Source organism: Bufo bufo, chromosome 5 (genome assembly GCF_905171765.1).
Source record: "Bufo bufo chromosome 5, aBufBuf1.1, whole genome shotgun sequence".
Taxonomy (NCBI): domain Eukaryota; kingdom Metazoa; phylum Chordata; class Amphibia; order Anura; family Bufonidae; genus Bufo; species Bufo bufo.
In genome coordinates this window covers 472943779-472967007 of record NC_053393.1, presented here as the reverse complement: position 1 = coordinate 472967007, position 23229 = coordinate 472943779, and the positions used below count along the sequence as shown (strand labels likewise).

Sequence of the window (23229 nt, the reverse complement as noted above, 5' to 3'; positions counted from 1 at the left end):
ATAAAGGAGGAGGTTAGGAAGACCTTTAGACAAGGAATATCCCACTCAAAAGGCGCCAACGGTGATAGGACTATTAGTGAATTATTAATGTATAGGTCTCTAAGAAGAAAAGAAAAAAACAACAACAATAGGGGAGCCTCCTGAAAAATAGCGTTAGCAACAGGCTAAACGCTTTAATCGTCAGAAGGATAAAAATAAAATAAAAATACGCATATAAGATTTGGTCTATAGTGTTATTGACCTTCTTACTCAACAGCTACACAGACAGCGCCTAATCCCCACAGACATCGATGATAAAAATCAATAAAAATGTTTTGATATATCTCTATACAGTACTTTTAAAATCATTAACGTCATAAATGGCGAATTTATATTATAAAGCCATCCACACTTAAGAAGTTGCTATTCACTTCACTGGGGGGCTGTCAGACAGGTTATACTCAAGACACCTGAGACAGTAACCCCCCCGGCCAAGGTCGCTTAAAGAATCTGAAACGTTGGAGTCAGCACGCGAAATCCTAAAAGGACACACACTTTGGAAAATTACTACTCACTTCACTGGGGGGCTGTCAAACAGGTTCAGCCCAAGACGCCTGAGACAGTAACCCCCCCGGCCAGGTTCGCTTGTAGTGTATCAGAGGTTGAAGTCAGCGCACACATCCAGGGCTTCTCTTCACTCTCTCTTTAATTAACAAACAATTTTTAAGTGGCAGGGGTGGGTCTAGGGTCTCACAGCTAGAAACAATAAATCAGGTAAAGTTTATTTTTTTTGTTTTTTTCCTAACTAACTCTCCCTTCTATCCCTGCCTAATCGTGCCTCTCCCTCACTGACCCTAACCTACCTGGAGGGTGATGGGTGCAGGAGGGTGATGGGTGCCGACGGGGGGAATCGCAGGAGCTGGTGAGGGCGGTGATGGACGGTGCAGGTGCAGAAACAGGAAGAGGAGGGGAGAGAGGAGCGCCGGGAGTTTGAATTTCCCGCCTCTCTCCAGGACCAATCAGCACCATGGACAGTAGCCATCAGCACCACGGCCAGCACTGCCGCCCCCAAATGCTCGGACTGTGATTGATGGTGTGTAATCCTTTTCACCGGAGACCCGAATTGACCGGAAACGCAGCAAACCGCAGGTCTAAATTGACCTGCGGTTTGCTGCGATCGCCGATGCCCCCCCCCCCCCCCCTGGCGTTGTGACAGGATGCCCGCTGAATGATTTCAGCGGACATCCTGTTCCGATTAACCCCCGCCGCACCGCAATCGCGTTTTAATGTTAGGACGTACCGGTACGTCCTGAGTCCCTAAGGGGTTAAGGATAGGGCTACACTATTCGTACGACAGCTGTCGCAGCCATAATGGCAGATTAGCGGTGATCCCATAGAAATTAATGGAATCGCCGCGTGAGTCACAAGAAATACGACATGGCTGGATTTCTTGCGACTAGTGCAGTGATCCCATTTTATTATGGGATCACCGCTACTCTGCGATTCTTGTCGCTTTACCATTGTCGTCGTGTAGCCCTAGCCTTAAAGGGGTTGTCTCACTTCAGCACATGGCACTTATCACGTACAGAAAGTTAATACAAGGCACTTACTAATGTATTGTGATTGTGCATATTGCCTCCTTTGCTGGCTGGATTCATTTTTCCATCACATTATACACTGCTTGTTTCCATGGTTACGAGTGCCCTGCAATCCATCAGCGACGGTCGTGCTTAAAGACTACAGAAAAAAAGAACCGGCCTATGTGCTCCCATGGTCCCGGCCACCAGAGAGGCAGGCACTTTTTCCAATAATGTGCAAGCACGGCCACTGCTGATGGATTGCAGGTGGCCGTAACCATGGAAACGAGCAGTGTATAATGTGATGGAAAAATGAATCCAGCCAGCAAAGGAAGCAATATGGAGAATCACAATACATTAATAAGTGTCTTGTATTAACTTTCTCTACATGATAAGTGCTATGTGCTGAAGTGAGACAACCCTTTAATGTCCAGCAAATTGCAGCATCTTGTCTGTGAGAACAACATGTCAACCAATGCAGGATACCATACACTCAAGTAATGTGACTACAGACACTTACATGTCTAGTCTGCAGCCTCTCGCATGACATGAAAGCAGCACTGTAAGTAATAAGAATAGAAGGTACTTGTACTCAAGTAACCCCCAACATTAATCTAATACAACACTCATTTATTAAAACGATCAAATCACTGAAACGATCATCCAAATGAAAACCACAATAAGGCTACATGCACCCGAACGTGGTTTGATTCCGCATCCGAGCCGCATTTTTTGTGGCTCGGGTGTGGATCCATTCACTTCAATGGGGCCGCAAAAGATGCGGACAGCGCTCCGTGTGCTGCCCGCATCCGTTGCTCCGTTCCGTAGCCCCGCAAAAAAAATAAGAACATGTCCTATTCTTGTCCGTTTTGCGGACAAGGATAGGCATTGTCAAAATGGATCCGCAAAACAAAACGGATGCCAAACGGATGTCATCCGTTTTTTTTTTTGCGGATCCGCAATTTGCGGACCGCAAAACACATACGGTCGTGTGCATCTAGCCTAAAGTATTGAAAATGTAGAATCCCACATGAATGATATGGAATGAGTCAGGGCCTGTTCAGGTAGAACTGATGGTTTTGCATGCAGGTTAAGGCTCCATTCACACGTCCGTGGTGTGTTGCGGACCCGCAAATTGCGGATCCGCAACACACCCGCCCGGCACCCCTATAGAAATGCCTATTCTTGTCCGCAAGCTGTGGACAAGAATAGGACATGTTCTATCTTTTGCGGAGCTGCGGACCTGAAGATCGGGGCCGGGCTCCGCAAATGCGGATGCGGACAGCACACTGTGTGCTGTCCGCATCCATTCCGTCCCCATAGAAAATTAATGGGTCCGCACCCGTTCCACAAAATTGCGGAACGGACGCGGACCCATTTGCGGACATGTGAATGGAGCCTTAGGCCTCTTTCACACGACCGTATGGCTATTTCAGTGTTTTGCGGTCCGTTTTTCCTTTTTTTTGTTACCGTTGTGTTTCCGTTCCATTTTTCCGTATGGCATATACAGTATACAGTAATTACATAGAAAAAATTTGGCTAGGCATAACATTTTCAATAGATGGTTCCGCAAAAACTGATTTTTTTTGCGGACCCATTGACTTGAATGGAGCCATGGAACGTGATTTGCGGGCAATAATAGGACATGTTCTATCTTTCAGCGGAACGGAAAAACTGAAATACGGAAACGGAATGCATACGGAGTACATTCTGTTTTTTTGCGGAACCATTAAAATGAATGGTTCCGTATACGGACTGCATACAGAATGCAAAAAACGGCCCGCAAAACGAAAAAAAAAAACGTGTTCTGCACTTGCAGGACTTTTGTCTCCGCTCCAAAATCATCTTCTGAGCGGAAACCTAACGGACCCCATTATAGTCTATGGGGGTCTATGAGGTCCGTAGGCTCCGTTCGGCTCAGTTATGAGCTAAATCCGTCCTTTCCGTTTTCCTGCTCCTATTACGGAGCAGGAGAACGGAAAGGCTGAACGCTGATGTGAACAAGGCCTTAGATGAACGGAACTGAGTATCAGTCACCGAAATTCCTGCAACAAAATCTGCCGCATGTGATGGCACCTTAACCCCTTCAGTAGATATACAGATATATTGTACATGTTATTCACGATTTATCAGCCATATGGCACAGTGCTGGTTTATTATATCATTATACTGTTGAGTTTTTAGCTGTAGCTTTTTAGCACATCATTTATAGGCCGAATGCACACGGCCGTGTTCCGCGCACGGCGTCATAGCAACCAATGACGCCGTGCGCTCCTGCTCTGAACAGGAATCCAGCCCGGCATACCACGGACCCCTCTCGGACGCGAAACACGGCCGTGTGCATTCGGCCATAGTCAAATATGCTAGATAAAATGTGTGAGGCTCCAAAGTGCAAGTGCAGAACACATTTTTCAACACTAGGTGGTGCTGTTTGTGACTGTCAGTACACTCAAGAGGTTGCTTGTAAATACATAGTAACATAGTAAGGGTGGGTTCACACTAGCGTTATGGAGTTCGTTATGGCAACAGGGCTACAAAGGAACATAACGGAATCCATAGGATGGAATGCAAAACGGGCGCCTTTAAGAGGCATTCCGTTTTTCTCCGTCCTAATAGAAGTCTATGGGAATCATAACGGATCCGTCTGGGTCCAGTTATGCAAGACGAAAAACAAAGTCACTTTGTTTTCCGTCTTGCATAACGGGAACCAGACGGATCCGTTTTGATTCCCATAGACTTTTATTAGGATGGAGCAAAACGGAATGCCTTTTAAAGGCGCCCGTTTTGCATTCCGTCATAATGCAAGTCTATGGGCAGCAAAACGGATCCGTCCTTCCGTCCTATGGATTCCGTTATAGCCCTGTTATAACGGAAAGCCATAACTGACTCCATAACTCTAGTGTGAACCCACCCTAACATAGTATATAAGGCCGAAAAAAGACATTTGTCCATCCAGTTCAGCCTGTTATCCTGCAAGTTGATCCAAATAAATGATCCAAAATTCAGTATGGGATTCTTTTTAGCATATATTAGCCGTTCACTTATTACAAATAGAATTCTCCCTCTTCTATAGCCAACTTTTTGCTCATCTTTTTTTTGCTACCTCAGTTTTTAGTATTTTCATAAAAACACATCTGTTCACCAGTTTCAAAAAGCGTGTTAGGGCTCATTCAGATAGCCATATGTTGCTTTCTGCATCTGATCCACAATTTTGCGGATTAGATGCGCACCCATTCACTTCTCCTGGGCCCTAAAAGATGCGGACAGCCACCGTGTGCTTTTCTTCCGTTCCACGGCCCCACAAAACAAATAAAACATGTCCTATACTTGTCAGTGAAAATCAGGATGTGGCTCCATCAAAGTCGATGGGTCCGCAAAAATGCGGAATCCAATCATTTTTTATTTTTATCATTTGAGACATGCTGAACTGTCCGCAAAAAAACTGATCCACATTTTTGCGGACAGAAAATAACATACGGCTCTCTGGATGAGCCCTTTAAGGGGTTGTCTAAGTTAAATAAAAATTTGAGCAACAGCCGTAAATGGCCTGAAATAACAAAAGAAGCCATGCTCACATTTTTTCCACCCTTTCACTTCCTGTTTTGTGCTCTTATCCTCCCCGTCCCGGTATGTTTTCCAGGCTGCACACGGGTCATTGTGAAGCCAATGAGTGGCCTTAGCAGTGATGTCCTGTATACACCGATGACCAGTAATGGACTGCATAGGGCCCTGTGTGCACTGATCAGTAATCTAGTTAAATTGCTAGACTGTCTATGGCCATCTATAAGGCCTTTTTATACGGGCCGAGTATCGGGGCAATTATGAGCAACCTTATAATTTCCTCAAGTAAAGGTACTGCCGATCACCCAATGTACAATCATTACCACATCTTTAATGGGACACATAAAATAACTGCTTGCCAGCAGCACATTGCCCTGTGTAAGCAGGGATGTGGGACCAGCAAACAATGAATCTGTATGGGGACAAACAATTGCAGTAATGGATCACCCCTTCTCTACAAACAGGCAGTTATTGGGAGCGATTGGTTCGCTCCCCATAACTGCCTGTGCAGTAGCAGGTGAATAAGGACCTTAAAGGGGCTGTCCGAGTTAAATGAAAGCTTAGGCAGCACCTGTACATGGCCTAAAATTAACAAAAGAAGTCTCCAGTCCTGCAACCAGTACAGATGACGGCCAGGGAGAAAAGTGGTGCTAAAACAAATCACTTTCCCACATTAATCTGCATTCAATACCCCATAATGAGAAAGTGAAAGCTGAATTTTAGAAATGTTTTCAACTTTATTAAAAAACTAAAATTTAGTGTGGACATAAGTATTCAGACTCTAAGGACTTCCCATTTCTATTGATCATCTTTTAGATGATTCTGCACCTTGATTAGAGTCCACCGGCGGTAAATTCAGTTGAGGATAGGTCATCAGGATTGAAATCCCAGAAAACCTCTTTAAGGGGACTAGGTCCATTGTTTTTGTGATCGATGGGGAACTCAGTGGTCACACCCCACAAAGTAACTTTCATCAACTCTGCCCTGGCTAGGTGATAAATATTCGTGGCTTGAATATCATTTAAAAAACTTTTTTAGTTTTGGGTCTACAGCTTCAGTGCAGACCTATGTGTCTCTATGGTACTCTGTGTAGTCTGAGTATGGTTATTTGTGAGTGAAATGAACTGCAGGCATTTCTCACCCTTACAAAGTATTTTGGTATGTATAAAATGTGAAGCATGATTTGTTAATGTTGTAAGCACTGAAACAGATTAAAGGGGTATTCCGGTTGGTTAAAGTTATTCCTATCCACAGGATAGGGGATAACTATCAGATCAGTAGGGGTCCTATCGCTGCGACCGCCAACAATTATCAGAACAGGGGCCCTGTACCCCTTGTAGCTCCCCTGAGATGACTGAAGGGACCGGTCACAAATGCGCGTGACCTCTCCATTCATTTCTATGGGAGTTCCAGAGATACAGTGCTCGGCTATCTCCAGATCTCTCATAGAAATGAATGCAGCACATGCCCGACCAGCCACTCTGGTCATTTCAGGGGAGCTGCAGGGGGTACGGGGCCCCCCGTTCTCGTGATCGGTGGGAGTCACAACAGTAGGATCCCCACTGATCTGATATTATCTCCTATCTTGTGAGTAGGGGATCATTTTAACCACTTCCCGACCACCCATTCACTATAAATGTCCTGGGCGGTCAGGTTTATCTCTGATCGGACGTTTCTGAACGTCCTTTCAGAGATGGCTAATCGTGCAGTTGCCGAGCCGGGGGCCCGCTGTCAGTGACAGCAGGGCACCCCAGAGAGAAGGCAGGGACTATTCCTGGGTGTCCCTGCCTTCTAGATCGCTGTATACACAGTGCTCAACGGCTCAGTGGTCATGCGACCGCCGGGGCCGTGGGAGTGCAGGAGCTGTCAGGTCTTCCACAGATCAGCCCTGCAGTGAGGCTGTACAGCGCAGCATTATACAGCCTCTCTGGGGGGTGTATTTCCACTGTAACTGGGGCTACGATGTCAGCCCCAGTTACAGGAGAAACCAATAGTTAAAAAAATAATAATAATAATGAAGTTAAATATCCCGCAGAGGTCTTGTATGACCTTACGTGTTTTGAAAAAAAAAAAAAGTTTCAATTTTAAAAAAAATGTAAATACCCCCCAAATCTGTTATTTAAAAAATGTTAAAAATAGAAAAAAAAATATATATATACATATTTGGTATCTCCACGTCCGCAACGACCAGCTCTATAATAATATCATATGATCTACCCCAGGGATACCCAACCTGCAGCCCTCCAGCTGTTGCAAAACTGCAACTCCCAGCATGCTCGGACAGCCTACAGCTATCAGCCTATAGCAGGGCATGGTGGGAGTAGTAGGTTTACAACAGCTGGAGGGCCGCAGGTTAAGAATCCCTGATCTAACCCATCAGATGAATGCCGTTAAAAAAAAATAAACATTACGCCAAAACAGATTTTTTTTAGTGAGCTCACCTCCCAAAAAACATAATGTTATATGTACCCCAAAATGATAGCAATGAAAATGTCACCTCATCCCGCAAAAAATCAGCCCCCACACAAGACCATAGCCAGAAAAATAAAAAAAATATGGCTCTAAGAAAATTGCAACACAAAAACATGATTTATTTTCCTAAAAATGCTCTTATTGTGTAAAACGTAAAAACTAAATAAAAAAAATAGACATATTTGGTATCGCCGCGTCCATAACAATTGGCTCTACAGAAATATCACATGATCTACCCCATAAAGTAAATGGTGTAAAAAAAACTAATAAAAATTATGCCAAAACAGCTTTTCTTTAGTCATCTCACCTCACAAAAAATATATCAATCAATCAAAAAGTCGTATGTACCCCAAAATGGTGCCAATAAAAACTACAGCTTGTCTCACATACAATAAGCTCTCACGCAGCTCATTCAACAACAAAAAAAGCTCTCTCTCTTAAAAACCCTGACAGAAAATTCCATGTTAGAAAATCCAGATGCCGCTCCCTACCTTCTGAGCCCTGGCATATCCCCAAATAACAGTTTACGACCACAGGTGGGGTGTTACTGTATTCAGGAGAAAGTGGGTAGCAAATTGGAGGGGTATATTCTCCTGTTATCTTTTGTAAAAAAGAAAGTTTAGGCCTAAAGCACCATTTTCTTGTAAAATAAAAAAACGTAATTTTTTATTTTCACACCAAAGTATTAAAAATCCTATGAAACACCTGTTGAGTGAACTTCTTGCTACACCCCTTAAAAATTTCTTGGGTGATGTAGTTTACGAAATGTGGTCACTTTTTGCGGGTTTTGACTGTGGGGGATTCTTAGGGTCTTTTCAAATGCAACATGGTGCCCAAAGACCATACCAGCAAAATCTGCCCTCCAAAAACCATATGGAGCTCCTTTCCTTCTGCGCCCTGCCGTGTGCCCGTACAGCAGTTTACGACCACATATGGGGTGTTTCTGTAAACTGCAGAATCAGGGTAATAAATATTGAGGTGTGTTTTGTTGTTAACCCTTGATGTGTTCCAGGAAAAAAATTATTAAAATGAAAAATCTGCAAAAGAAAGTGACATTTTGAAATGTCGCCTCTATTTTGCTTTAATTCCTATGGAATACCTAAAGGGTTAACAACATTTCTAAAAACAGTTTTGAATAGTTTGAGGGGTGTCTTTTCTAAAATGGGGTCATGTATGGGTTGGTTCTATTATGTAAGCCCCACAAAGTGACTTCAGAACTGAACTGGTCCTTAAAAAAGTTGACTTTGGAAATTTTCCTAAATATTTCAAAAAAATTGCTTAGAAAATTCTAAACCTTCTAACGTCCTAAAAGAATAAAATTACATTACCAAAATGATTCCAACATAAAGTAGACATATGGGGAATGTTAATTAATGTATATTTTATGAGGCATCACTATCTGTCTTAACAGCAGAGAGATTCAAATTTAGAAAACAGTGAATTTGTTCACATTTTTGTTAACTTTTGGATTTTTTTATAGATAAAGGTAAAACATATTGACTCAAATTTACCATTAACATGAAGTACAATGTGTCATTCTCTGAATGACTTGGATAAGTAAAAGTGTTCCAAAGTTATTACCAGATAAAGTGACACATGTCAGATTTGGAAAATTAGGCCTGGTCAGGAAGAGGGTAAATGGCCCGGTCTGGAAGTGGTTAACAAACTGGAAAATTCCTTTAATATTGCAATATTATTTTAAAGTGCGCTGTTTGATGTCTTGGCATCTTATGTACTCCAGGCACTGCCTAGCGCCCACAATAATAGCTGGCAAACTGGTGCCTGAACCTTGTTGCAATTTCCTATGCTAGTTGATGATACCAGGAATGGAGTTCCACAATGTTATCCTGCAGAAGGAGGAGGTGTCAGCCAGAAGGCCATATTGTCCAGGTGCCTTAACGGTCCATAGTGTGGCACCTCAGCAGCAGTTATTGGTGGGATGGAGGTTCATCTTGTTGGGGAGTATGTGCAGTGAGCATATGAGAGTCAAGGGGCCTGCTGAAAGACTGAGTGGAGGTCTGATCCTTGCCGGCTACTGAGGAGCATGCTGGTGGCTGGGGCAGAGTGAGAGCCATAGAAGTCTGAGGAGGAGTGAGGCCCGAGACACTGCAGTGCGAGATGGTCAGAGAGAGGGAGATGGGACTTGGAATAGAAAGCCCCAGGAGGAGACACTCTGGAGAGAGATGCAGAGGCTCGAATGTCAGAGAGACTGCTGCTAGACAAGGAGCAATTCAGCAATGTATTTAGGAATAGCTGCCAAAGGGCTGGACAAAGGCTATACTGAGACAGGGAGACAACGTGCGCGAGAGGAGAAGGAAGACAAGGTGGCTCTTCCAGTGGGACACTACATCGTAACCAGAGTTTGTAGTAACCCTCCTCCTGCAAATATAATGGTTCAGAGGAATCAGTGTGACCAAAAATTTGAACTGTGAACCGTTCTTGCAAGTTAACGTGGTGCTCTTTAAAGGGGTTTTCCAGGATTACCATGGTTTTTAACAGATATGTTCATGTAGGTGCCTATTTTGTGTACATCTTCCCCACTCTTTTTTTTTTTTTTCAATTTAGACTCTCCTGACCCAATCACTCTGGTTGTGTAACGCCTGTAGGTAGGGACAGACATGGAAAATGAGCCCTGACCTAGAACCCATATAAATCACAGAAAAAATGCACCAAACGGATATGCCACTGACTATACTAGCTAGTCATAAATTCAGATATTAAAAGCTGAGACTTTCGCCAATATATTCCTGTCAGGAAAATATCGGAGCCCATCATGCACCACGTCACGGTCACTCAGCATGGCAAAGGGTCCTACCACTACGCTAACTATGGTGTGAACAAGGTCTGAAGGTGATGTAATCCATCTCACAGCCAAGCTTCCACACAACCGCATAGCAGGACAACTAGTGCAATGTGAACAAAGCCAGACTGTAAGCCACACCAGCCTGCTTTTCCTATCTACTTGTAGTACAAGCCCTAGGTAGCAAGACCGCAACTGGTCGACAGTCCCTGTGCCACTTACTTGCTGAGACAAACACCAAGAGACAAAACAACACTAAAACAGGGTCGTAAATAAATGGGTCAGAACTAAACAGGCTATGCAGAACCAAATGAGATACAGAGATTGGTCAGAAGACAAGCCGGGGTCAGAGAAATGAGCAATCCAATAAGCACAGGAACCAGAAACACAGATTGTCTCTGACACACTATCAGTGGCACTAGTATAAGGCCAGGAAGGGGTTTACGGAGAACACAGAGTTCCAGGATCAGAATCTGATAGGTCATGACTCGGCGCTCCATTAGTCACAAACACTAGCGCACAGGAATAGAGCCCACTGCTAGTCTTCTCCAGCACACGCCCGCTGTGGGGAGAAACAGAGCATTGCCTTCTGTTGCTAAGGATGCTGTTACGTCACCAGGGGAAGTGGCTTAGCAGCGTGTCTCTCCCGACTCGGCCGCGCTGAAGACAGAAATCGCGCCGCTGGAGCCCGGAAAGGTAAGTTTGTGACAGCTTCAGGTTGGTGTCCATCCTGTATGTAGAACTTCCTGTTGCTGTATCCAACCAAACCCATGATGCACTTCTCCTTTCTCCACCACAGCTCCAGCAGCGCCCATAACAACGCCCAGCTAGTCTATAGCTTCTCCCACCCAGATAGTTACATAGACACTCCCCTAAAACCTGCCCTGTTTCTGCTTTGACATGCCCACGGACATAACATTGCAGAGCCGCATGGACATGGTCATGTGACCACAGCCCAGAACGGAAGATAGGAGCAATAAAGGTAACAGAAATACATCACAAAATTACAGCTGCCTTCATGAATATTTATTTTAAAGGATGCGGAAACAAACCGGAAAACCCCTTTACTAAACTGTGGGCTTAAACTGTAATGGCTATGCAGTGGTTAGGGGCTGCTTTCATATTTATAAAGCACGTGTTATAGCAGGCATGCACTATGCAATATTTGGTGCTTCTTGCTAGAAGTTAGACACTTTTTTTTATTTTTTATTATTGCATTGTACTCATTTTGAGCTAAAAAATCATTAAATGCAGTAAGGGTACAGAGGGGAGGTAACCAGTTGGGGGGGGGGGGGGGGTTACATGCACAGTCTGAAAATGGCAGCACTGATTGGATAGAGTCAGACTGTGCAGGGACACACCCCCAACTGGTAACACCCCTCTGTACCCTTACTGCAGACTGCTGGCAATTCATTCATAACTTCTAGTAGAGATAATACAGGAATGGCACAACATAGAGCCATAAGAATAGATGCTCCAGAATTGTTAGTATATGGGGAATGCATGAAGCTATTATAACAGACATGTCAGGAGGGGTGAGAGGTCCTCCTTAGGCCCCTTTCACACGGGCGAGTATTCCGCGCGGATGCGATGCGTGAGTTGAACGCATTTCACCCGCACTGAATTCATTTCAATGGGGCTGTTCACATGAGCGGTGATTTTCGCGCATCACTTGTGCGTTTGCGTGAAAATCGCAGCATGCTCTATATTCTGCGTTTTTCACGCAACGCAGGCCCCATAGAAGTAAATGGGCCTGCGTGAAAATCGCAAGCATCCGCAAGCAAGTGTGGATGCGGTGCGATTTTCATGCACGGTTGCTAGGAGACGATCGGGATGGAGACCCGATCATTATTATTTTCCCTTATAACATGGTTATAAGGGGAAATGATAGCATTCTGAATACAGAATGCATAGTACAATAGCGCTGGAGGGGTTAAAAAATAATAATAATAATTTAACTCACCTTAGTCCACTTGATCGCGCAGTCGGCATCTCCTTCTGTCTTCATCTTAGCTGTGTGCAGCAATAGGACCTGTGGTGACGTCACTCCGGTCATCACATGATCCATCACCATGGTAAAAGATCATGTGATGACCGGAGTGACGTCACCACAGGTCCTGTTCCTACAATCAGCTAAGATGAAGACAGAAGGAGATGCCGACTGCGCGATCAAGTGGACTAAGGTGAGTTAAATTATTATTTTTTTTTAACCCCTCCAGCGCTATTTTACTATGCATTCTGTATTCAGAATGCTATTATTTTCCCTTATAACCATGTTATAAGGGAAAATAATACAATCTACAGAACACCGATCCCAAGCCCGAACGTCTGTGAAGAAGTTCGGGTTTGGGTACCAAACATCCGCGATTTTTTTCACGTGAGTGCAAAACGCATTACAATGTTTTGCACTCGCGCGAAAAAATCGTGCATGTTCCCGCAACGCACCCGCACCTTTTCCCGCAACGGCCCGTCTGAAAGAGGCCTTAAGGCTATGTTCACATTTGCATCTGGAGCCTCCATTACAGATTCATGCCGACACAACACTGGAACCCGACAGATCCCTGGTAGGTCAGTGCGGTCTGTCGGTCGCCGGTAGCGTGTCAGGCTCTCTTTTACGGTTTCCATTTTTGACAAAAACCACAACACAGATGTGAACAGAACGTAGCACGGTGCAGAAAACATTTAACCCTGTGTTGGGTGTATTCTCTGGGAAAAGCTTACAGCCTCTATGTCAAACATAACCAGGGGCTTCATTTACCCACCAGAGGCCAAGACAGCGTCCTTCCGGCCTCCATTGGGGCGGTCTACCTTTTTCATACTGTATAGGAAAGCACAGTGGGTCAGTATTGCAATAAGCCATCTATGCCCTTGGAAAGTCCCCCACCATGTACCGCCATAGTCTGCACAGAGACTTAGTGTTGTGTGCGTCTTTAGACAGCAAGAAAAGCATTGCATGCTGCGCCATTCTTGTCGTACAATCCTCTGATGGCAGAAGTAACTTCTTCAAAGAGGTTAAAAAACCGTGAAAGAAAACTGCTTTGTAAAATAATGCGATTTTCCACAGAAGTAATCAGTTATCTCTGTGCAGTGCGGCTTTCTGCTGCAACCCAAGGAATAAACCTGTGCAGTGACACAAAGCTCCTTCACAGTGCCAGGTGACAGCAGGCACACATGGCAGGGGCACTGACAGCCGACACCCCAGGGTGGAGCCGCCATACGACGAGATCACAGCTTAGAGAATGACCCCCACCAGGTCCCCATAGTAACAGCCGGCAGCGGCTCTTGTTTGTGCGCTGCAGAAAATGGGCGTGGCATCGATCAGCTCTCCCATCCATTGGTCAACGCAGTTTATGCCGCCAACCAATCAGAGTTCTATTCCCTTGACAGCCCTATAAGCGTCAACGTGGGAACAGGAGGCCCCGCCCCCGTCCAGACAGGGCTGTCCTGTGTGTAGAGGGAGAGTAGACTTGGTGCGGCGGCTCCTGTATGACTGCTCACCCCCTCTCTCTGCCTTCTCCCCACACAGGCTCAAGGCACCGCTGAAGGCATGCTGGAGAAACTGGAGCTGGACGATGAAGGTAGGAGCCTCCCCATTCCTGTGCGCCTCACCTGGCTGCTGCAGCCTGTCATCGCCGGCTCTCAGCCTGATGGATCTGCTCTGGGGCAGCAGCTGCTGGGTCCTAGTACCGGCCCTAGTGTGTTCCTATAGGATTGCAGGAGGCCCTGCAGCGAGGATGTGTAATAACAGCATTCAGATCCAGGGGCCTGTAGATCACAGGGTGAATGGCCTCAGTACTGCTCCCAGGATCCCCTGTAATTGCAGCCTTGGTGGCCCATAGTGTGTGGGGCCATCTGATAACTCCCCACCTGTCACTAGAGGGTCGCTCCCATAGATGCAGCTCAGTTCAAATCGGAGATCTGTGCACTGATCAGAAAATAGAATTATTAAAAAACCTCATCCCTCCTAGTCCAGATGCCATGTAGTGCTGTGGGTGCAGAGCAGATGGCCAAATATTCTGCTATACAGAGCTGCCGTATACAGGTGTGCAGTGGACGTGATGCCAGTCTACAGGTGTGCAGTGGAGGAGATGCCAGTATACAGGTGTGCAGTGGAGGTGATGGCAGTCTACAGGTGTGCAGTGGAGGTGATGCCAGTCTACAGGTGTGCAGTGGAGGTGATGCCAGTCTACAGGTGTGCAGTGGAGGTGATGCCAGTCTACAGGTGTGCAGTGGAGGTGATGCCAGTCTACAGGTGTGCAGTGGAGGTGATACCAGTCTACAGGTGTGCAGTGGAGGTGATGCCAGTCTACAGGTGTGCAGTGGAGGTGATGCCAGTCTACAGGTGTGCAGTGGAGGAGATGCCAGTCTACAGGTGTGCAGTGGAGGTGATGCCAGTCTACAGGTGTGCAGTGGAGGTGATGCCAGTCTACAGGTGTGCAGTGGAGGTAATGCCAATCTACAGGTGTGCAGTGGAGGTGATGCCAGTCTACAGGTGTGCAGTGGAGGTGATGCCAGTCTACAGGTGTGCAGTGGAGGTGATGCCAGTCTACAGGTGTGCAGTGGAGGTGATGCCAGTCTACAGGTGTGCAGTGGAGGTGATGCCAATCTACAGGTGTGCAGTGGAGGTGATGCCAGTCTACAGGTGTGCAGTGGAGGTGATGCCAGTCTACAGGTGTGCAGTGGAGGTGATGCCAGTCTACAGGTGTGCAGTGGAGGTGATGCCAGTCTACAGGTGTGCAGTGGAGGTTATGCCAGTCTACAGGTGGGCAGTGGAGGTGATGCCAGTCTACAGGTGGGCAGTGGAGGTGATGCCAGTCTACAGGTGGGCAGTGATGCCAGTATACAGGTGGGCAGTGGAGGTGGTGCCAGTATACAGGTGGGCAGTGGTGCCAGTATACAGGTGTGCAGTGGAGGTGAGGCCAGTCTACAGGTGTGCAGTGGAGATGATGCCAGTCTACAGGTGTGCAGTGGAGGTGATGCCAGTCTACAGGTGGGCAGTGATGCCAGTCTACAGGTGGGCAGTGGAGGTGATGCCAGTATACAGGTGGGCAGTGGAGGTGGTGCCAGTATACAGGTGGGCAGTGGTGCCAGTATACAGGTGGGCAGTGGACGTGATGCCAGTATACAGGTGGGCAGTGGACCATGCTGCATGAAGATGTTTCCTTATCTCCCTTTCAGTATAATGGAAAGTGACTGTGCATCCATGGGAATGGAGGACTGAGCAGCCCCCTCGTACCAGCTGTGACTCCCCAATGATGTAGCATTTACGGCATGAAATATCTATAGTTGGAAAGCCTACATGATGTATCCGTTACCTGATCAGACATTTATATTCCCAAACTCTGCCCTATACAGCTACGGGTGAAAAAGCAAGTTAGGCTACTTTCACACTAGCGTTTTTGTTGGCTCCGTCCTGGATCAGCAAAAACCGCTTCCATTCTGATAATACAACGTCTGCATCCGTTATGAACGGATCTGGTTGTATTTTCCTTAAAGGGAACCTGTCATCACCTTTATGCTGCCCATACTAATGCCAGTATAAAAAGTAGAGACAGGCGGGTTGATTTCAGCGGTCGGTCATTTATAAGTTAAAAGTAAGTGGTTGCCGAGAACCAACATCACAATCATTGCAGACTGGGCCTGGAAAAGAGTCCCGGCCACCTAAGAAGAGTCCTGGTCATTCATGAAGTCCTTCTCTCCCTGCCACCTGCTGATGACTGACAGTCTAAGGCCTCATGCACACGAACGTTGTTTGTTTCCGTGTCCGTCCAGTTTTTTTTTGCAGATAGGATATGGACCCATTCATTTCAATGGGTCCGCAAAAACCGCGGACAGCACACCGTGTGCTGTCCGCGTCAGTATGTCCGTTCCGTTGCCCCGCTAAAAAAATAGTGCATGTCCTATTTTTTCTAGTTTGCGGACAAGGATAGGCATTATTACAATGGATCCACAAAAAAAAAAACTGCCATACGGAACGTCATCCGTTTTTTTTTTTGGTGGATCCGCAATTTGCGTGACGCAAAACACATACGGTCATGTGCATGTAGCCTAATACCGAGTTTTTTCCCTTTCTGTCTAGGAGAGAAGGTGAGAGCGCAGGAGATTATGAATAAGACTAGGGCTACACTGCGACATTGATGTCGCACCAAACTCGCGCGACAATTTTTATAATGATATTCTATGGTTTCTGTAAACTGTGTCCTCGTTACATTACATTACATTACCTGCGCTACATCTCCTGTATAAAGTTTGTGTATCTGAAATATCAGTGACATTAATTCAGTGTAATTTTTTATTAGGCGGTGGTGACGGTGACATTACTTGCGCTATACCTCCTGTTTAACATGAGCGCATCCTAAATATCTGACATTCTGCGTACTTTATTTGCGCATACACTTACAAAACCTGCGCTACTGTACGTGTGACATAGTTGCAAGCATATATACCATTTAATATGCGCAAGGTGAGCAGTAAGGGACGGGGAAGTGGCTGTGCTGCTGATGGTGCACGCAGAGGCCGTGGCCCTGGGTCCGGTGTAGCTGTGCCTGCTGCCAGAGCACAAGAAACACACTCATCCACGATACCTAGCTTCATGTCCCAGTTTGCAGGGAGGCGCAGAACACCACTCTCTAAGTCAGACCAGTGCAACCAGGTGGTCGGTTGGATTGCAGCAGATAATGCTTCCAGTCGGTTAAGCACCACCCTGTCGTCCAAAAAGTCCAGTCTCGGTAGCCAAGAGTCTCATCAACAGAATCCTCACCCTGATACTCCTTCCACCCTCCATGGAGCATCTTGGCAAACAAATGACCCCACAATTAGTGTGTCACGAGGTGGATGATGATGATGAGACACAGTTGCCGATAAGTCAACCGCAATTAGTGTCTCAAGAGGTTCATGATGAGGATGAGATACAGTTGTCAATAACTGAGGTTATTAGGGTCAACAAGTCAGGAGGATGACCAGAGTGAGTAAGTGGAAGAGGAGCTGCTGGAACGATGAAGTCACTGACCCAACCTGGGAAGGTGGCAAGGACATCAGTACAGAGGGGGAGGCATCCTCAGCACCGCAACAGGCTGGAAGAGGCAGTGGGGTGGCAAAAGGGAGAAGGCGGGCCCCACCAAACAGGCCCTCAACTGTTCCCCGGAGCACCCCCTTGCGGCAATCTCCCTTGCCAAGGGGTAGGTGTTCCACAGTCTGGCGCTTTTTTGAGGAAAGTGCGGACGATAAAAGAATTGTCATTTGCAACCTGTGCCGTACCAAAATGAGCAGGGGCGTGAACACTAGCAACCACCAGCATGATCCGCCACATGGCATCAAAGCATCCTAATAGGTGGGCCGAACGCCTGGGTCCACAACCAGTGTCAGCAGGTCACACCACTACCTCCTCTTTCCCTGTGTTATGTGCTGGCCAATCCCCTGTCCAAGCCGCAGGCCTGGATGCCTCCCGCCATGCACCTGGACCATCGCAAGCACCATCAGCTAGCACATACACTTCTGTGTACACTTCTGTGTCCCAGCTCAGCGTACAGATGTCTATACCCCAGGCCTTTGAACGAAAGCGCAACTACCCAGCCACCCACCCACAGACTTGTGGACACTGAGGCTTTCTGCAGCCAATATTTTTCACGGTGTGAAGTCCCAGCCTTGCACCAGCATGTGTCCCGTAACATCACCCGTGCCCTGACCAATGCAGTTATTGGGAAGGTCCACTTAACGACTGACACATGGACAAGTGCTTTTGGCCAAGGACGCTACATTTTCTTGACTGCACACTGGGTGAACTTCGTGGAGGCCGGGAGCGAGTCGTTCCCAGTGATGGCACAAGTGCTACCGACGCCAAGGATTGCGGGCCATACTTCCATCAGCCGTAGAGCTGTGGCAGGGTATAAGGGACCAGACTGAGCTGTGGCTCTTGCCACTCAACCTACAACCAGGCATGGTTGTGTCTGATAATAGCCGTAACTTGGTGGCGGCTTTGGAGCTCGGCAAGCTCACACACATCCCATGCCCACGTGTTCAACCTAGTGGTTCAGCGGTTTCTCAAAACCTACCCCAATTTGCCTAAGCTACTAGTAAAGGTGCGCCATGTGTGTGCCCATTTCCGCAAGTCATCGATAGCTTCCGCCGGTCTGGCAACGCTGCAGCAATTGCCAGCTCACCGACTGTTGTGCAACGTGAGCACGCTCTGGAACTCCACGTTCCACATGTTGGCCAGGCTTTGTGAGCAGCAGAGGGCAGTAGTGGAATACCAGCTGTAACATGGTTGTCTCCTTTCCGGTCAACTTCCGCTCTTCACAAGCGACGAGTGGGCATTGATGTTTTATGGATCTTTGAGGAATCAACACAGATGGTGAGCGGCGATAACGCTATTATCAGCGTAACCATCCTACTTCTGTGTCTACTCAAATGCTCGCTGCTCACAATTAAGGCGGACGCTTTGCATGTGGAAGAGTGGAAATAAGGGAAGAATGTACACAGGGTGATAGCCAGACGACCCTCTGTTCGTCTTCTCAGCATGAATTGGATGATGATGAGGAGGAGCAGGAGACTGTTGCCTCTGCTACAGAGGGTAGTACCCATGGATGTTTTATTCCATCTATTCAGCGTGGGTGGGCAGAAGAGGATGAGGAGATTGAGAGTCATCCTCCTGATGAGGACAGCGAAGTCTTGTCTGTTGGGACTCTTGCACACATGGCTGACTTTGTTACGCTGCCTTTCCCGTGACCCACGCATTATACACATTTTGACTAACACCGATTACTGGTTGTTCACCCTTCTCGACCCCCGCTACAAAGAGAACTTCTCATCTCTCATTCCTGTGGTGGAGAGTAGGGATCGACCAATTATCGGTTTTACCGATATTATCGGCCGATATTCAGGATTTTGACAGTTATCAGTATCTGCATCTATTTTGCCGATATTCCGATAACGTATTGGGAACACAGAACGCGCTGCTGTCAGCGCTCTCTGTGTTCCCTCAGCAGCACAGGGGAGAAGGAAGCAGTGTCTCCCTCCCCCTGTGCTGCTGCTGCCGCCAATTAGAGGAGAGAGGACAAAAGAAGGGGAGGGACTGTGACTACCGCTCCACCAATGAAGATAAGTCTTTCATTAATTCATATACAGGAGGCGGGAGCTGGCTGCAGAATCACATAGCCGGCTCCCGACCTCTATGAGCGGTAGCTGCGATCTGTGGTAGTTAACCTTTTAGGTGCCGCGGATCGCAGGTACCGCTCATAGAGGTCGGGAGCCGGCTATGTGATTCTGCAGCCAGCTCCCGCCTCCTGTATATGAATTAATGAAAGACTTATCTTCATTGGTGGCGCAGTGCGCCCCCCCAAGCCCCCCAGTATGAATCATTAGTGGCGCAGTGCGCCCCCCCACCCCCATTCCAGTATTAAAAACGTTGGTGGCGCAGTGGGCCCCCCACCCAAGCCCCCGCCCCAGTATTAATCATTGGTGGCAGTGGCCACAGGATCCCCTCTCCCCTGCTCCTCCGATTGGAGCCCCAGCTGTGTAAGCCTGGGGCTCCGATCGGTTACCATGGCAGCCAGGACGCTACTGAAGCCTTGGCTGCCATGTTCAGCTCCATGCTGCTGTGTGCACAAAGCACAGAGCAGCAGGGATAGTGTGAGATCCTATTCACCCTGATAGAGCTCTATCAGGGTGAATAGGACAAGGGTTCTAGTCCCTAAGGGGGCTAAAAGTTAGTAAAAAAAAAAAATTAGAAAAAAAATAAATATTAAGTATAAATGAAAGAAAGATTTACAAAAAAAAATAAAAAATACACGTTAACAATAAACATAAATTTTCAGCAGAATTGTGTAGGAATTTTTTTTTTTTTTTTTTTTTTTTTAAATGAAAATTCCCAGAATATCGGTATAAATGATCGGCTATCGGCCTGAAAGTTCACAAATTATCGGTATCGGTATCTGCCCTAAAAAATCAATATCTGTCGATCCCTAGCAAAATGGTGCAATACCAGAAGGTCCTTGTGGAAAAACTGCTCCAAAAATTTTCAGCTGACAACGCTGGCGGCAGAGTCCGTAGTTCCTTGGCCAACTAAAGAGGGGAGATGAGGGGAACACACAGCAGTACCAACAGAGGCAGGGCAACGCTCTCCAAGGCCTGGGACAGTTTTATGACACCCCGCCAGCACCCTTAACCTGATGTGCAGCCTAGTGTCACAAGGAGGGAAACCTTTTGGAAGATGGTGAAGGAGTACATAGCAGACCGTGTCAGCGTCCTCAGTGATCCCTCAGTGCCTTACAACTACTGAGTGTCCAAGCTGGACACGTGGCATGAACTGGCGCTCTACGCCTTGGAGGTGCTGGCCTGCCCTGCAGCCAGCGTTTTGTCAGAGTAGATTTATTGCTGCTGGGGGCATAATAACTGATAAGTGCACCTGCCTGTCAACTGAAAATGCTGACCGGTCAACTCTTATAAAAATGAAGGCCTGGATTGCCCCTGACTTCTCTACTCCACCAGAGGAAAGCGGCTGGACATAAAGGCACTCTAAATGTGGCTTTTATAGTGTATTGAATACACTGTATTCCCATGCACCCCTTCCACCACAAAAAAGGGTATATGGTTCAATCTCACATCCTCCTCCTCCTCCTCCTCCTCCTCCTCCTCCTTCCTCCTCCTCCTCCTCCCTCTTCCTCCTCCCTCTTCCTCTTCCTCTTCCTCTTCCTCTTCCTCCAATCATCAATCATCATCCTTCTCCTCCTCCTCCAATCATCAATCATCATCCTCATGTTTTTAGAGGGTCAGCTCAGCAGTAGACCCTCACTCCAAAATTTTTAGATGGGCAGCAGGCCCTCGCTCCTAATGTTTTTGAGGGTCACCAGCAGGCCATCAATCCAAATTTTTCAAGGGTGTGTATGATGCCCTCCTTTATGTGTAATAAAGGGTGTATTGGAGTGCCGGTTCCTTGTAATTTTTGGCAGCCCTGTCACTTAGTGCATAGGCTTTATGAGTGCAGGAGTCCCACTACCTGAACAATTGTACCACAATGTGAATGAGGCCCTCCTTTATGTGATATACAGGTTGTATCGGAGTGCCTCTTACCTGTAATTTTTGGCAGCACTTGCACTTTATATACAAGTAAATATACAGGAAAGAATGTTTCCTAACAGTTTTTCCCCTAAAATCGATTTTATCTTCGGTTTTGTGCGTATTATTGTCAGTCTGTAAAAGTGGCGTACTACTCGGACAACATCGTTCCCAGCAGCGACCTGGGAGTCCAAGATGCATCCAGACATCCTCCCCATGCTGTTCCCGAACCATTTCAGTGGTGTTTCCATCAATTTCTGACCTTTTCCTGTGAACCAGACACCATCCCCTCTTCAGAGCAGGGGGCGCCTGGTTTAATGCTCGGGTTCTCCCATTGACTTCCATTGTGCTCGGTAGAGCACCCGAGCATCCCCGAGGTGTTCTACTCGAGCACCCGAGCATTTTGGTGCTCGACCAGCACTACATGGCGCCTTTTTTTTATCTCGTCTAGAAGAAAGCCCTATTCCTGTCTGCAACACAGACAAGAATAGGACATGTTTATCTTTCTTGCGGGGACTCGGTATGGACATACAGTGTGCTGTCCTAGTCTTTTGCGGCCCCGACAGACCCCAACAATGTTCGACAGACCCCAGTGACCTATAATGGGTGCTGCCGAGCTGCCATGTGTTGATGGAAAAAGTTTCACAGCATGTAGCGTTCTTTACTGCCGGGTGTGATCACAGCGCCCTTTTGTATGAACCGCTTCAGTTTGTCAGATGTAGCACCGTTATGTCACTATATCAGGGAGAGGAAACCAACTACGGTATCTTAATAATCCTCTATTTACACATGAAGCGGCTCTCAAAGAGTTAAATGAGAAGTTCGGCTCTGCTACATCTGTATTTGAATGTGACACTTCAGCAGAGGGGAGCATGAGGCAAGTATCTCGGCATAACGCCATACGTCAGACATTCCTGTGCCGAGGATCCTGCAGGCGAGATGACATGGCGGTTTTAGTTTCATCCAGTCTGTGGCGGGTAGAAGAATAATGCACAGCGCCCCTCTCCACCGCCCCAATCACCTGCGGCCGAGACTTAGTGGCCAACTTGTCTAAACTGCATCTCGTGCAGTGACGTCATCGACAAAGCTGGAAACGCCAGCAGTCGTTCAGCCTTCGGGGAGTTCTGCTCCGGCTGCTTACGGGGTGACATAGGAAGTAAAGTAGGGAAATGTCACTGCTATTTTAGCTTCATGACGCATGCTGTACCGTGCAGACAGGCACCTCTCATTCATTGTGTACTCTGTACGTTATTTGACAGCTCTGCCAGGGTGATATCATCATATCGGCGCTATATGCGCGGGTGCTGAACAGGCTGGGGGCATCTGGGCACTGTTAGTACACATCCTGTGATGGCACATTTTCCATGATCATTTGGCCTTTAAGCTGTAGGTATGCGGCTGCCGCAGTAATAGACAATTGCTAGGAGTGCAATTCCGTCATATACCATGCAGAGCCCCTCCATAGTCACATATAGGTTTCAGGGCATTTTTCTGCACTTCTGCATTTTTAGTGGTATGTTTTACAGTAAAAACACCACCAACTTAACTGAAGGTCTATGCAAAATGAGGATTTAAAAAAAAAAAAATTCTCCGTCTTCATTTAAAAAAGCACAGTATGCTGGAGCTCTTGGAGGTTTTTTTTTTTTTTTCAGGCATTTTCACATAGTCTTTTCTATAGGGAAAAACAGCTGTGACAAAATTTTGGTGCAGCTAGGGTTTCTAATAATTTTTTATTTTTTAAATATTTTTTTGTGAATTGCTCAAAAAGGAGACAAGGCTCAGCAGGAA

At 46.8% G+C, this 23229-nt stretch overlaps 1 protein-coding gene across 3 annotated transcripts in view; it reads left to right on the top strand.

Annotated features, from left to right (window-relative positions):
* PRKAG2 (protein kinase AMP-activated non-catalytic subunit gamma 2) overlaps positions 1-23229 on the top strand; it is a 415068-nt gene that overhangs the window by 322264 nt on the left and 69575 nt on the right. For all 3 annotated transcript variants that reach the window (XM_040434116.1, XM_040434117.1, XM_040434118.1), the window contains one exon: positions 13916-13967. In XM_040434116.1, coding sequence (XP_040290050.1) covers positions 13916-13967 — 52 coding nt within the window. The remainder of the gene's footprint in view (positions 1-13915; positions 13968-23229) is intronic.